At 36.0% G+C, this 15,741-nt stretch overlaps 1 protein-coding gene across 8 annotated transcripts in view; it reads left to right on the top strand.

Moving 5' to 3' along the window:
- The window catches only part of PHF20 (PHD finger protein 20), a 113,529-nt gene that overhangs the window by 53,303 nt on the left and 44,485 nt on the right, over window positions 1–15,741 (top strand). For 7 of the 8 annotated variants that reach the window (XR_004130932.2, XM_064475722.1, XM_064475724.1 and 4 more), the window contains exons 6-9: window positions 1,920–2,307; window positions 5,812–5,925; window positions 6,635–6,823; window positions 7,357–7,536. Coding sequence is in view for 7 of the 8 variants with exons in the window: in XM_064475722.1 (XP_064331792.1) it covers window positions 1,920–2,307; window positions 5,812–5,925; window positions 6,635–6,823; window positions 7,357–7,536 (871 nt within the window). In the remaining variant the exon portion in view is untranslated. The remainder of the gene's footprint in view (window positions 1–1,919; window positions 2,308–5,811; window positions 5,926–6,634; window positions 6,824–7,356; window positions 7,537–15,741) is intronic. The other variant, XM_031433902.2, reaches the window with a different exon arrangement.

Genomic DNA, 15,741 nt, shown 5'->3' with positions numbered 1-15,741 from the left:
GGTAACAAACGTTAAACTGTTTACTCTGATCGTACTCATGGTGCTTTGGCTCAGAGATGGGCATCTCACCCTGTGTGGATTTGTGGGTGCTTCAGTCCTCAGTTCCCAGCTGCCTACGAGTGTCTCACCTCATCTCAGACCTGGCAAGTGTTTGAGCACAGGCTCATGGCTCCTGTTGGTTTTTGTTTTCTGAGAGGACATAGTGGTTTGAATAAATGACTTCTCAACTCTCTTCGACCCTAAGAGTCTAGGGTCCTGTAATGGCCACTTGCAAAGCGAAACTGCTTAAAATATCTGTCAGACAATTTTAAAAGCTTTTTTCATGTAGTATTAGAGTAGATCAAGGGTGGTTTTTTTGTTTGTTTGTTTTTTAATAGGATTGTACTACCTTAAATGGTTTGATAATCTTTATTTGAAGAATTTAGCTTTCTTTTGGAGGTATAAAAATAATACATGTTTAAAAAATAATACACGTTTGCTGTAGAAAATTTGGAAAATACAGAAAAGCACAATGAATGTAAAAGCTAAAATTGTATCATCTAAATATAATTGCTCTTAAAATTTTGATGTATAGATTTCTATGTTTTCTAAAAAAGATATTTATATATATATATGTATTTATTTTCAAAATTAGAGTCATACATTAATCTTCTATAACTTGCTGTTTTAACAAAATAAAGTTCCTCCAAGTTCCTGAGTACCATACGGGAATACAGCTTTTAATAGCAATGTAGTACTTTGTAATATGTATAGACCCTACTTTGTGGAACCAGTTCCCTAGGGTCATTTAAACTTGGTCATTTGCAAACCTGGGTGTACAAGTCTGATTATTCTGTTAGCAGATTCCATTTCTAGGAATTCATTTGAGTTCAGAAGTATAAATTTGTAAGTCTTTTGACCCAAATTGCCAACCCCCCTTCCTGGTGGTTGCTGGTTATATTTCTCCAGCAATTACTGAGGAGTGCTTGTTATCAGCCTCATTGCTTTCAGAAAATTTTGAGGACTTAAAACTTTTGCCTTTTATGCACTAACCACAGGAATTCTCCTTGTTTATTATTTTTCCCTATGGAACAAATTAAACTTTCACTCACTAAGTATTTAGGCACTCCTTCCTACTTCTGGCAAAGATCTGTGTGCCTAGTGTGTGCTATGTGCTGCGAATCCCATACGAACATGATATGAAGGAAGATACATACACAGATGAACTTAATTGTAGTTTTGGAGACTCCAGAGCTCTCAGGGCTGGTTTTATTATGAGGCAGTATACTAGGACACAAGATTTTCAGGATGAATTTTAAAGAAAGTAATTTTGGAGGAAAGTAATAAAAAAGCACTACTTCCTCCTGATGGACACAAATTCAGTGACTCAGGAACACAGTAGGGGGCTTGTTGGACTGGGCACAGCTTTTACCCAATAGGGGAAGCAAGGACTCTGTTTCTGGGTTGGAGTATCTTTAAAGCTTTCCTGTTCAGCCTTCAGTTCTCTACACAGGGCATCAGCATCTATTGGCAGAGTGAGCCAGGCCTCTGAAAGACCCTGGGGCAATGTAGTCATGCTTGGGATGAGAAGGACGGGTGTGAAGGCATTTGCTAAGAAGACCTCTGTCAGAAAGATTGCTTTCCAGAAGAGGTCCCTGGGGTAGTGGTCTGTCCCTTTAATTACTTTCTGGTGACTTATTAATCATAAGGGAGATGGCATTGTCTAAGAAGGCGTTGAACATGACTGTTATTTTCTTTAAACTTAAGACTGATTCTCAAACCTCAGACTATGGGTGGATATTCTCAGTGGTGCTTTCCATTATGTGACCTGATATATGTCCTCTTTTAGTTTCTTTGTCTTCATAAGTTTACAAAAAATCATCTGATTTTATATTTACAAGTAACCACAAAATATTTCATTGCTATTTTGCTCATTTTAGAATATTGTGGGTAATGCTAGGCCTAAAGAAACAGAGCACAAAAGTCTTTCATCATCTCCTGATAAACGAGAGAAGTTTAAAGAGCAGAGAAAAGCCACGGTCAATGTGAAGAAAGACAAAGAGGACAAAGCCTTAAAGACAGAAAAGCGACCCAAGCAGCCTGATAAAGAAGGAAAGTTAATCTGTTCTGAAAAGGGGAAAGTGTCAGAGAAGAGCCTTCCTGAGAACGAGAAGGAAGATAAGGAGAACATTTCAGAAAATGACAGAGAGTATTCTGGAGATGCTCAAGTGGACAAGAAACCTGAAAATGACCTTGTGAAGAGTTCACAAGAAAACTTGAGGGAGCCAAAAAGAAAACGAGGCAGACCCCCTTCCATAGCTCCTACTGGTGAGTGTCCCAAGTGGGCAATGCTAGAGTGCTCTTCTGTGGCCTTTGTGGTTCTTTATAATTTCTGTACGTCCACCCTTTGTTTTTGTGACTGACTTTGAATCATCCTGTGATCTGCAAACATTTCATGTCTGTGGAGCTGAATTTTAAGGGAGGCCTATATCTGGGTGAACACAAGTTGAGAAACATGTTCTTGACTGGGCTTCTGGAGTGGTAAATAACTGCTCACTAGATACTTAAGCTAATATGATAAAACCTAATAAGCTAAGGCCTTTTGCTTGTGCCAACTCAAATGATTTCACTTTAAGTAAGCTTAACAGAACTTGGGATCAGGACATCTCATTTTCATGAGAGACATGAAAGAGAAAAGGAGAAGTAAGTGGGTGTGGGCATCTGGAGGAGGTGGGAACAAAGAACACTGGACCCAGGAAGGTGTGGGTACATTTGAAACTGAGCCCTCTGGAGAGTGGTTATGGGTTGGAAATTTTCAGTCTAAATGAAAAGCTGAGATGGCTAATTGGTAAGAGTCAAGGTTAGAGGATACAGATTTAGGGAAGTATACCCAATTATTTTAAAAAGTTGAGATTTGGAATGCTTCTAGAATAGCCAAGAGTGAAACAAACCCTCAGTTTCTTCCTAAACCACACATTCCTTCTCTAGATTGATGGAGTGGCGTGAGGAGCCCCCAGGGTCTCCAGACTGCACTCTGACTGTGATTATCTGGCAGTGGCCTTCAGACATTCTTGCTTGCATATTCTCTACATGAATGTTGGAACTGTGAATCCTCTAGCACATTTTAAGTGATACCTGTTTTTTTCTCACAAGTTTAAATAGCAGCCAAAGATAAATTTAAAATATAAAATATGGCAAGAATATATTTTCATCAAAACTGTGGAACTGTGGAATTAGCCCATTCATTGTTTCATTGTGATGGAAAATGCGAAGCCGGTTCTATCAATCCAGACAGCTACACCAGACTTAATTTCTGTGGAACAAACTCTACCTTTATTTACTTCAAAAAAATGTATTAGTACTTGTTCCCAGTAGTCAGCCTTCTTACATCTGAGTTCTAATTTTAAGATACGAGATTAGATAGGAGATTGATTTCTTCCCAGATGAAATAAGGCACTTCCTCTTACAGCAGTTGTAACTGGGTTTCATCTTCAAGAACTGAGCATACTGGAATTGTCCCTATGCCTAACTAGAGCCCAGACCTGCACTGTCCAGTATGGTAGCTGCTAGCCACATGTGACCATTAAGCACTTGAAATTGGCCACACTGAATTGAGAAGGACTGTAAGTGTAAAATACACACTGGATTTCAAATACTCAGTACAAGAAAACCCCCAAGAATGTGAAATATCCCATTAATAATTTTTTACTGTTGATTACATGTTGAAATGATGCTAAATAAAATATATTCTTAAAATTAATTTCACTTTTTTAACTTTAATTTAAAATTTAGAATTACACATGTGGCTTGTATTTGTGGCCCTCGTTATATTTATATTGGACAGCACTGGCCTAAATTCACTGGCTTTCTCAGCAGGGTTCCAGGAGAGAATTAATTAAACCCTAATACCCAAGGCATCCGTGATGTGTAATGAATTGACTTCTGTGCACTGAGAGTGGTCCTAGTTATAAACCACTCTTGGGAGAATTGAGAAAATAACTTCTGTGTTCTGTTTTCAAATGAGGAACCCCAGCTGAGAAAGTCTGGGGGTTTTAAACCTCTGGGCAGTGTACCATGTTAAGATGTAGGATGTGATAAGCAGGATTTTTTGTGCAAGTAGGAGAAGGGCACTTATGCAAGGAAAGGTAGAAAATGTGAACTGGCAGAAATATGATGTGTCCTCATCTTAGTTTAGCGAAGAGTGTACGTGGAAATTGAGTGTTCTGAAACAGAAGACCCTTTAGTTACTTATGCTATGACTTGTACCCTCTGGAAAGTGTGGATGGGGGTAGTTGCCCTCCAGTTTGCAGATTGCTCCTATGAAGCCACATTACGTCACTCATATAAAAAATGGGGCTTTCAGTTTATTGCTTTTATAAGTGTAAGATTTCACACCAGATAGAATCGATTTCATGGAGAACTGGTGTTTTCCAAGTTAATACTTGCCTGAGGCATTCCTCCCCAATCAGAATCTCTGGAGCAGAATCTGGGAGTGCTAATTGTTAACAGCCTTTGCAGATGATTCTTATTTAGTGTAAGAAGAGTTTGGGAAGCATTGAAGTTCTGTGTGGTCCGCCCCAGTTTATGTATGGTATCAAAGTGAAGAAGGTTTGCCAATATCTATCTATAGTTCACATCCCCTTTAAAAATTACTTGGAATAAGTTCCTTGACACAGTGGTCTTGAGCTCTCTAGATTGTACAAACCAGACCTTATTGGAACAGGATTTGAGCTATTTAGGGAGAGTTGTTTGTATTTAATTTGCAATATGTATGACCTCCAAGTTCCCACCCTTAGAACAAAATAATGTTGGCACATTAGGAAGACTGAACACAGGAAGAGCCAAAAAGAGTTTAGCACTCTCGTTGGGTTTGCCTCCTCAGAGCTCAACTCTGTGTCCTTTGGCCATTTGACATGGCAGATCTGAAGCTGCTGGTCTTAGATGAATCTCTCCTCCCACTGCCCCTCCCATTTCCTTCCCTTCCTCCCTCTTCTTTCTTCTCTCTCCTTTCATCCTTCATCATATCCCCAGTCCTACTTTTCTGTCAAGCTTCCCAATTTCTTTTCTTTTGTTTTTCCTTCTGTCTGCCTTTTGTAGTCTCATCTTTGCTGATGGGGGAGAGCTTCTTAAGCGTTAGGTTTAAAAATAAAGAGTGAGTACTATCTAAGAGTTTAGCTTCTGCTTTGCTAAATTGTGTCAGGGCTGGATTTGCTAGTGATAAGCAGCCTTGCCTAAAACAGTGACTATCAAATAGCATAGCTTCCTGAGATGTTTCTGGAACTGTTTTTAAGAGATTATAAATGTTGACATTCTTTATGGTCCCTCAAAACTAGGATCAATGCCAGGCTGACCAGTTTAGCAAGTAGAAGTTGAAAATAATCAAGCCATAGTCTCAGGGTACACATTTTAAGAATTAGGCAATATGGTAGGTTTCCTGAGTATTGGATAAGCCTGATTTTGATGAGAAGATTAAATGGTGATAAAAAGTGACTTTTCTATAGCCCTTGCATCCTCATATTTTAAAACAGCCATGTTGGGGTATTTAAAGAGGTTTCAGGAGACAAATGTATGACTAAAGCTGGGTCATAGGAGAGATCAAAAAGAGATTCAGAAAGTCAGTCTACAAGGTATTGTCAGGATTTCTTATAAGGAAGTATTTTTTCGCCCATCTCACTTTTTTTTTTCCCTTTTAGCTTAAGTAAGAATGCCCTTTGAGGGCTTATTATCCTGCAAGGGTATGTGTGTATATATATATATGTTTTATTTATATATAATATGAGGATTGGTCACTAATTGGTTTTATATACATTTATTGGTTTTATATACATGTAGCTGTGGATTCAAACTCTCTAACTTTGCAACCAATAACATTGGAATTGAGAAGACGGAAAATTTCAAAAGGAAGTGAAGTCCCGTTAAAACGTCCTCGGCTTGACAAAAATTCATGTGAGTCTTTGGTTTGTGTATGTGTGGCTAGAACTTGACGTCAATTGGGTTAGCTCCCCTATATCCATGTTGTCCCTTATCCTTATAGGCTCTAATGCTTGTCCCTGATTACAGGAGCTAATGTAAGCGGGATGTGGTTGGATCAGAGGAGTTTTGCTAGAAGAGATATAAATAGCAAAGTACAAGCTGTATTAATGTTGGATTTAGTGGTTTCATCTTCATACCCATACACTACATTTGATTTGGATTCCACTGGAAATGTAATGGCTTAAGATAGGATGGATTTAATATGTTGAGTGAAATTTTGAAAGAGTACTGCTGTTTATTGATTAAAAAAAAATTTACTTTGTTGGCTCCAAAAAGAATTTGTGATGGCTCTAAGGCTCTGTAAACCTTATTGACTTGGGAAATTAGTACATAGACTTTTATGTTGGGAAGCCCCAAAATGGAATTTGTCAAGATTGGGACATGACCTTAGCCCATATTTTCAGACCATGAATCCTTAAATTAGGAAAATTATATCCTGACAGAGGGACTGTGCCTTTACTTAAAACTATAAACCAGAATAGTGTATTTCCTTTTATCATTGAACTAATATTCCAGAAGTCTCTGTAAAGCAAGCCTATATAGAGACAGCCAGTCCAGAAATCTGTAATAGCCAAGTTATTTCTTTTGGTCTCTTGACTACAACTCTCTTAATGATTTATAGCCCAGGAAAAGTCAAAAAACTACTCGGAAAACACTGACAAAGACTTATCAAGGAGACGGTCCTCCAGGCTGTCCACTAATGGGACCCATGAGATCCTAGATCCTGACTTGGTTGTATCAAATTTGGTTGATACAGTTAATACTGATCCTTTGCAAAACACATCATCTAGTACCAAGGAATCTGAAGAAGGTGAGTCAGAGTCTGTTCTGGAATGGTCTTGCCAACCTGATCCCTGTCTAGTGAGAACCAATCTAAATCACTGTGTACTGTGTTACACAAGTTTTAGATGGTCTTGAAATCAAGTTACTGAATTAGCTGTAGTGTTTCTTATATTATTCTTCACTGAACATTCAATAGACAAACTTTTGTGTACATTTGTGATTGGTTTTGCTAATATATGTCTGAACATTGGGTTGAAGATACAGTGCTTTGAAGAGTCCTGTTCCTTTTTCTCTTTCTGATGCCATCTCACTCCAGTGCCTCTGCCTTTGTGTTAACATTTCCAGCAAATTCTCCCTTCACTTTAATTTCTTACTAGCTTGTTTCTTTGATATGCTCACAACCCTTGCTATATATACTGGAAACTGTGAATGTATTCTTGTATTCTGTGAAATGAATGGCTTCTTCTAAAAAGATCCTGGCTTTATCAGCCTATGTGGAACTTTTGATTCTCAGATTATAAACATGTATATGTTCCCCAATTTTTCTTTTTTTTCTTCTAGGTCAGTTGAAATCTCCTTTGGAAGCTGGCCAGGTCTCATCTGCACTAACTTGCCACTCCATTGGGGATGGATTGAGGCCTACAGGCTTGGAGTTGAACTGCAAGTCAATGGGAGAAAACACTATGAAAACGGAACCGGCTTCTCCCCTTGCTGAGTTACAAGAGATTTCTACTGTAGCAGGTTCATACTTAGTTAACATAATCCTCTTCTAATATATACTTTTGCTTCTGCTTTGATTGTAAATTTTAAAAAAATGGATTTTTTCACTTTTATTAATAATATTTCTTAAATACTATATACTTTTAAAAAATGTTATATGCTTGTTATTTCTGATATTGCTAATTTGTGATTCTTCTCTCTTCTTGATTAGTATAGCTAAGGATTTATCAATTTTGTTGATAGTTCCAAAGAACCAACCTTTTACTTTAATTTTCTCTGTCTTTTTTTTAATGTCATTGATTTCTGTTTTGATTTTAATTGTTTTCTTCTTTAAATGTTTCTAGAAACTTAGGTCATTGATTTTAGATCTCCTTTTCCAATATGAGCATTTAAAGTTATATATAGTTTTCCCATTAAGCACTGCTTTATCTACATCCCACAAATTTTGATATTTTGTATTTTCATTTTCATCTAATTCAAAATATGTATGATTTATTTGTTGATCATTGGTTACTTAGGAGAGTTTTGTTTCCATTTCCAAGTACTGAAGTTTTTATAGATACCTTATTGTTACTGATTTCTAATATAATTCCATTGTAGTCAGAGAACATACTCTGTAGGATTTCAGTCTTTTTTAATTTGTTGAGCCTCATTTTATGGTCCAGTATATGATCTGTCTTGGTGACTATTCCATATGCACTTGTAAAAATTGTGTGTTCTGCCATTGTTGTATATCTGTTCAGTACCTGTCAGTTAGGTCGAGGTAGTTGATGGTGTTTTTCTGCTATATATCGCCATTGTTTTTTTTGTTTGTTTATTTTGGTCTCATTCTACCAGTTGCCAAGAGAGGGCTGTTAAAAATCTCTAACCTTGATTGTGGGTTTATCTGTTTCTCACTTTAATTGTTAGTCTTGCGTCATGTATTTTGAAGTTGTGTTACGTGCATACACATTTATAACTTTTATGTCCTCCTAATGAATTGCCTTCTTTTTAATGTGGAACATCAATCTTTGGTGATAGTCTTTTACTTGAAGTCTGCTTTATTTGATATTAGTACAGGTACTCCAGCTTTCTTTTGCATTCTCTATCCATGGTATATCTATTTCTGTCACTTTTCTTTGAACATAATTGTGTCTTTAAATTCAAAGTGTGTCTTTTATAAATGGCATATAGTCAGGTTTGACTTTTAACTGCCATGTTTAGTCTAGTTACGTTAAATGTAATTGTTTGATATAGTTGCTTTTAGGTCTACTATTTTGCTTGTTGTTTTTTGTTTATCCTATCTGTGTTTTGCTCTTTTCCTCCTTTCCTGTTTTTTTTTTTTTCAGGTTAATTGAATAATTTTTTAAAATTCCACTTTAATTCATCTATTTGCTTTTAGCTATACTTCTTAGCATTTGTTTTAGAGGTTACTCTAGGCATTTTGATATATATCCTTAACTTTTCAGTTTACTTAAGTAGAGTTAATATTGAACCACTCTGTGTAAAATGTTATGTAATCAATTAACATCCCCTTTTTATGCTCTAGTTGTCACGTGAATTATATCTACATACACTATAAAATCCACAATATAGTTATAATTGTTGCTGTGAACGAGTACGTATTTTAAAGTAGATAATATAAAAGAGATAGTCTGATTTACATACATATTTACCATAACCAGTATTCTTCATTTCTTTTTTTTTTTTTTTTTTTTTTTGCAGTACAGTTTTCCTGGTGGTGACAGATTCTCTTGGTCTTTGTTTATTTGAACATGACTTTATTTAACTTTCATTCTTGAAGGATATTTTCACTGGATATAAACTTGTGGAATTTACAGTTTTTTTTTCTTCAAGAACTTTAAAGATGTTATTCACAGTCCTCTGTTGTTTCTGAAGGGAAGTTAGTGATCATTCATATTGTTTCCCTGGTTGTAATGTGTTGTTTTCTTTCTGACTACTTTCAAGATTTTTCTCTTTATCTTTGGTTTTTAGCAGTTTGAACTATGATGTGTTTAAGTTTGTTTTAACTTTATATTTGACCTACTTGAGATTGAGTGAATCAGTCCACTGAGCTTGAATACAAAAATTGATTTATTTCATCAAATTTATGTTAGATCTTTAGATACTGTCCCACAGGTCACTGGGGCTCTGTTTCCTTTTTTGATTTTTCAGTCCCCCCCTCCACCATTTTCAGATTGAATAATTTTTTTTTCAGATTGAATAACTTTTAATCTGTTTTCAAATTATTCTCTCAACTTTAATCTGTTGTTAAGCCCATCTAGTGAATTTTTAATTTCTGATAATTTTTAGTTCTGGAATACCCTTTTTTCCCTAGATTGTCTGTCGAGATTTTCAGTCTATTTATTCATTGTGAGCATAGTTTTTATAGTTGCTTTAAAATCCTTGTCTGCCAAGTGCAACATCTAGATTATCCTAAAGTTAATCTCCATTGATTGACTTTTTTCTTGACTACAGATCATACTTTCCCTTTTCTTTTTATATATAATGTTTTGGATTGTGCGTTGTGACTGATAGGTTGTAGTTTGGATTGCCTTATGTTCCTTTGAAGCATAATGATTTCTTTGTTTTAAAGGGCAACTAATTTGGCTGACCTCAAACTTCAGATTCTTTTCCTCTGCAATGGGCAACATCTGAAACCTCTTTTCAGTTCTTTGAGCCTTAATTGGGCTCCTTGGAATGCTGTACATTCAGAACTCAACCAGAGATTTAGGCGGAATTTGTATGTAGAAAAGTGAGGCCATCTTTCGTAGTTGTCTTCTTTTTAGGATTTCCCCCTTCATTTCTAGCTGCTCTAGTTGCACTGAACTTTGTCTTCTGTTTCTTCAGCTAGTAAAACTAAAGCTATCTATTTCAGTTTTAGCTACCCCATGCTACTGACTGGAGCCTGCCTTTAGGTGAAAAGCCTTGAAAAATGGGGAAGTCACCTAGTGCCCTTCTTTTATTCCAAATGTCTGACTTCTGTTTCTGACGTTTGTGGTTGCTCTTCAGTGCCTTTATATACTTAATTTTTAATGTTTTTTCCCAGAGTTTATAATGGTTGTATGCAAAAGGGTTATTTCAGTACACGCTCTGAAAGAGGAAACGCTACCTCATGTTAATAGACAGTTTAGGAAGTTGTACATATTCATGACTACATAATGGGTTTTTTTTTCCTCTCAAGTAGTGATTGCTTATTGCATTAATAGCTATTTGGATGTTATTGGTAGTGCAGACTCTTATTTTTGGTAATTTTATGTATCTGGTAAATGGTCAGAGTCCAGGATGTTGCTGACCATGAATAAATCTTGATGTTTGCCTTTAAAGTGAAGAACATTTAAGCCACTTTTTTTTTGTGTATATGTGTAAGTATGTATTTTTTTATTTTCCTTTCTAAAAAGCGGTATAAAAATAATGTAGAATGATCTTTAGAAAGCCAAACAATATAGAGCTATTAGGAGTAAAAAAGAAAAGCCTCATCTTTTTTGCTCCTTTCTCCTTGGATAAACCTCTGTTACTACTTCGTGATTTTTTTCCCCAGATCCTTTTCTATATATTTACATTGATAGGGAAACAATTAAGATTTTATTATTTTTAAATGTAATTGAACTAACTTAGGCTTATTGTTCTCTGATTTATTTTTACAGTATCTCTTGAGATCTGTTCATGTCAGCACACTTACCTCATTCTTTTTAATGTTTGATTATTAGTGTTTAGTAAGAATGTTCCATCATACATTTAACTATTTCTCTTTTGATGGACATTTAGATTATTTCCAAGCAGCAAGTATTTCAAACAATAATGTGGTGGTATTCCTTGAATATGTGTTTTTGACTACTTGATGAATAGCCCCATAGGATATGTTTTTATGAGTGTAATTGTTAGATTCAAGGGAATGCACGTTTTAAATTGCATCAACAAATAACCCTCCAAAAAATCCATTCTACTTTATATTATGACCTAACGTATGGTGAAATGTTTTCCCTATATCTTTGCCATCTATGGATACTATTCATCTTTTAAATTTTCTCTAATTTATGTTAACACTGGAAACAAGATTTTATTTTTTTAAGTTCTGTTTTTTTTAATGAGGTTGAACAGTTTTTCATGTTTATTGAAATTTTGATCTGTTTTTCTATGAATTGTCTTTTCATATTCTTTTCCCACTTCCTGTTGGATTGTTTAATTATTGATTTGCCAAATTTCCTTTGTATACTATTGATACTGATCCTTTGTTTTTTATATACATTGTATTGTATTTTCTCTTGGTCTGTCACTTGTCTTTTACTTTTATTTATTGTATTTCATAATACTGAAATTAAAAATTTTAAATCTACATTCTTTTTTCTCAGTATTTAAAAATATAGTTATGATCATAATTTGTGTACAATTGATATTATTATATATGCATATTCCCAAATTGTAAACTCCAAATTTAAAAAAGTCATTTTGATTATAGTGTAAGCCAGCCTTATAAAATCTTGATGAAATCAAAATGTCTTCTACCCATAGCTCATGTGCCAAGGTTCTTGATCAGCATTCACCTTAAAAAAATTGTTTTGTAAAGTTTGACTTAATATGAATTGAAAAGGGTAGAATAGGGGAGAAGGAAATTAGTGTAGGTAAATTCTGGTGTTTCTTAAATATTCATTAAGGCCTAAGGGATAACCCTCTTCTGGATTCGGCTGTATTCTAAACTAAGGCAGATTTAACAGGGGAAAGACATGGCCCTATAGGAGAATTTAGCCAGAAACAAGTTATGGACTCAATTCCCATGAGATTCTATTGATGGCGTGGTTCTGGACCTGGGAAGTGTTCCTTTGGTAAACCTGAGTGGTCTGTAACTTTCTTTCCATAAGAAAGGGCTCTGTAGTTCTCAAAGCAGAGCTTCTTGGGGTGTATGAGCCCAGGGGAAGAATGAAGAATCTTGTGGAGATTTGTGAGTTGCCCATTCTTCTCTGAAGAAGAAGGTGCTGAGAATTTTTTAGTGAGAGACTCAGGGAAATAGTGAAGATTAAATGAAATTATCTTCCTGCAGTTAGGGCATGAAAGGTGAGAAGAGATGCTGCAAACATGGATGGAAGCTCTGGTTGCATATCTTTTTTTGCTCGGTTTGGTTAGAGTGTCCTGTGAACCTGCTAAGTACCAAACGCTGTGCAGATGTAAGATCAGTCAGACTTAGTGCCTGCCTGAAGACCATCTTAATTTAGGAGACAGGACATTTAAGCTGAATCTTGATGGATGTATAGCACTGTCCCATGAGTAAGAGATGGGGCTAGGTATTCCAGCAGAGGGCACAATGTGAGCAGAGGTGTAGCACATCTCTTTTTAGGCTATTTCAAATGGAGAGAAGGTAGTCAGTTGAGTATTTAGTGATTCTGTATTTTGACATTAGGTACTTGTGCCTTTATTTAATATAAGCTATCATGAAATCTGTATACTTACATCCTCATTTGTGTTATACTAAATATAAATCTAATTTATATATTTAACAATGAATGTAAGATCTGAAATTCTTTGCCTTTCTTCTGGAAATGCAAATTCCAAACATTAAAAGTAATTTAAATTATAAATAGAAAACTTTACACTGTTAAAAGGTTAATAACATTTAAATAGTTTTGTTTTTTAATGTGGTCATTTATAAGACTTTTTTGGTTGGGGGAGGTAATTAGGTTATACTTATTTATTTGGTTAATTTAAATTTAAGGGGGAGGGGGACAGATTTTCTTTCTCTTTTGGGGGAAGGGTCTCCACCAGATGCCACATAGTTAACATAAATGCAGTGGAAGAGCAGCTCTTTGAAAATAGTAAACTGAAGGTACTAAAGTAATCACTCCTGGCTCATCCCTGGTGCCTTTAGGTTGGTCCTTTCATCCACTGGGCTCAGAATGTTGTGCCTTAGCCTTGTGGGCTCATGGAAACAAGGGATCTCTCTTTTCTTGCTGAACGTCCTCTCAGTGACAAGGCTCCTCTCCTCGCAGCCTGATTTCTGTCATGTGGAGGAAATTATTAGACTTGATGTACAAATGAGGTGGAAATTTAGTCTCAGAATTTAGTAGTCTGTTTTGGCATGGAGAACTCTATATGACAACCTCAGCCCTTAAAACTCAGCAAACTGAGGTCTTCATTATGTTGTCTTAAGGGTGGTGTCATGTTAGACATGAGTTGAAATTGACAGTGAATTATTCCTACACCACTAGGAAATATGCTGTGCAGATGAGATGAGTAAGGAGACTAGGTTAGAGGCTAAAAGCCAATGCCTATTTTAAAACTACATATACATAGTTCGTCTTGTGTCAGTTAATTTAGCTGTGTCTCTGGATTGTGGAGAGGATGGTAATAAAGTAAAGTGAGGGTGGGATAGGTGAGTCTTGGGAAAGGATGATGGGAAGATTCCAAGTTGTCTTCTGCTTCTTTAGGTTGCACAGAGAATTTTTTGGAGAATAATTTTGAAACCACTGCAGCTGACTGAAGCAGTTGCCTATTTTCCAAGAGAGTCTATAGTGATAGTTAGATTATCTCAAGCTTGAACTAGGAGGAATAAATGCAGCATGGAACCCATTATTGTATTCTTTTGAAATAGGCTCTAAGCTGTTTGCTTTCATGACTTAAATGCTAAAGAGGAATGCAATTGGAATTGTTCTATTTGAATAAGCATTTGTTTATTTTGTAAAGCAGAAATTAAATAGATGCCCTTAGAAGTCCAGAGATCTCAGATGATTCTCTAAATCTGGGCCCAGCTTATTTAGCCATACACAGATAACCAGGGCTATTTGAAAATGGGCTGCAGTCCATTCATTCATGTTAATCAATGAATGTTTTACAAATGCCTACCAAGTGCTAGACTCTATTCTAAGCTGTATCACTTGTGAATATTCTACATGAACCACAGAATAAACAAGAGAGAAGACCTAATAGAGGGACAGGCTTATTCAGCTAATTTTTTTTTTTTAAAACTAAGTACCTTTTAGAGATGGGATACTGTCATGTGGTCTAGTGTCCCATTGATGTGTTGCCAGTTATAAAATGAATAGCAAGCTATTTGTCACTGAAGTATTCAAAGTTTACAGATGATTATATTAACCAGGTTAGTTTCAGGGTAATGCCTATAATAGTTTTTGCAAAAGATTTAAAGAAAAAATTAACTTGGTCCAATTAAGTGTAATGCCTACAATAGTTGAGGTTTCAGGTACTTGTGTTTTCTTGAGTAGGAGAGTCATAGAGATAGCCATTGTAGTTAGGGAAGTTGGGAGTGTCTGTGATCTGTCATCAGACATGTACTGGTAGAACATTGGCTGAGAATTAATACATTGTCCTAGGGGTTAGAGAAATGAATGAGACGTTTGGTCATTGCCTTTCTAGATCTTTCTGTCCAGAGGAATAAGACTGCAGGTACCTGTATTACAAGAGAGAAAGTAAGGTGATATCATGAGAAATACTTAAAATAAAACTACAGGAGAGAAGACTGACAATGATCATGTGTGCCTGCCACATGGAAGTTGAACTCAGGATTCGCTTGTGGAGCCCTTACTATATGCCTGGGAGCTCTGCTAACTGTCAAGTACACAAAGATGAAAGGAGCGCTTGTTCTTAGCGTTGATAAAATGCTCCTTGGATCTGACCCCTGGAGAGAGGTGTTATTTAGTTTGGTGGTTTAGGGGCAGGGATGGAAGAATATAGGACTTGCATAGGGCCTTGAAAGATGAGTAGCAGTTAGGCATTTGGACGTGGAGGCAGAGCAGCATCAACAGCATAATCATAGGGTCTTTTCTGAGACTTAGGTGTGCTTTCTGACTTAATTACAGGCTTCGTGAAGTGAGTTAAGGCCGAGCGGGTAAGTTGTTGCCAAACTGAGGTCAGTTGCTTTGAGTTGCTTTGTTTATGGAGCTACTGAAAATGCTTCGTTTGCAGGATAGGGAAGTAGCTCTCAAATGTTCACCTGGATCTCTGTTTTGGTCAGATTGCTTTCTTCCTCTTTTAGCTATTCTGTGGCCTCAAAGTATTTTAAAGTATTTTTTTTTTTATGAATTGTTTGACAATAAATTGCAGGCTTTAACCCATGAATATTTTGATGTATATTTCTTAAAAAATGAGGGCATTCTCTTCCATTACCGCAAAATAATTATCAAAATCAAGACCTTATCCAGGCTCCACCAGGGATTTTGTTGGTATCTTTTACCTCATTTTGTAGAAGGGATCTTGTCTCCATTCAGTATATTCTTTTTTGGTAACTTGCCTTTTTATATT

Source organism: Camelus dromedarius, chromosome 18 (assembly GCF_036321535.1).
Source record: "Camelus dromedarius isolate mCamDro1 chromosome 18, mCamDro1.pat, whole genome shotgun sequence".
Classification (NCBI taxonomy): Eukaryota; Metazoa; Chordata; class Mammalia; order Artiodactyla; family Camelidae; genus Camelus; species Camelus dromedarius.
Note: the sequence above shows the minus strand (reverse complement) of the source record. Positions and strands in the feature narration are given on the sequence as shown.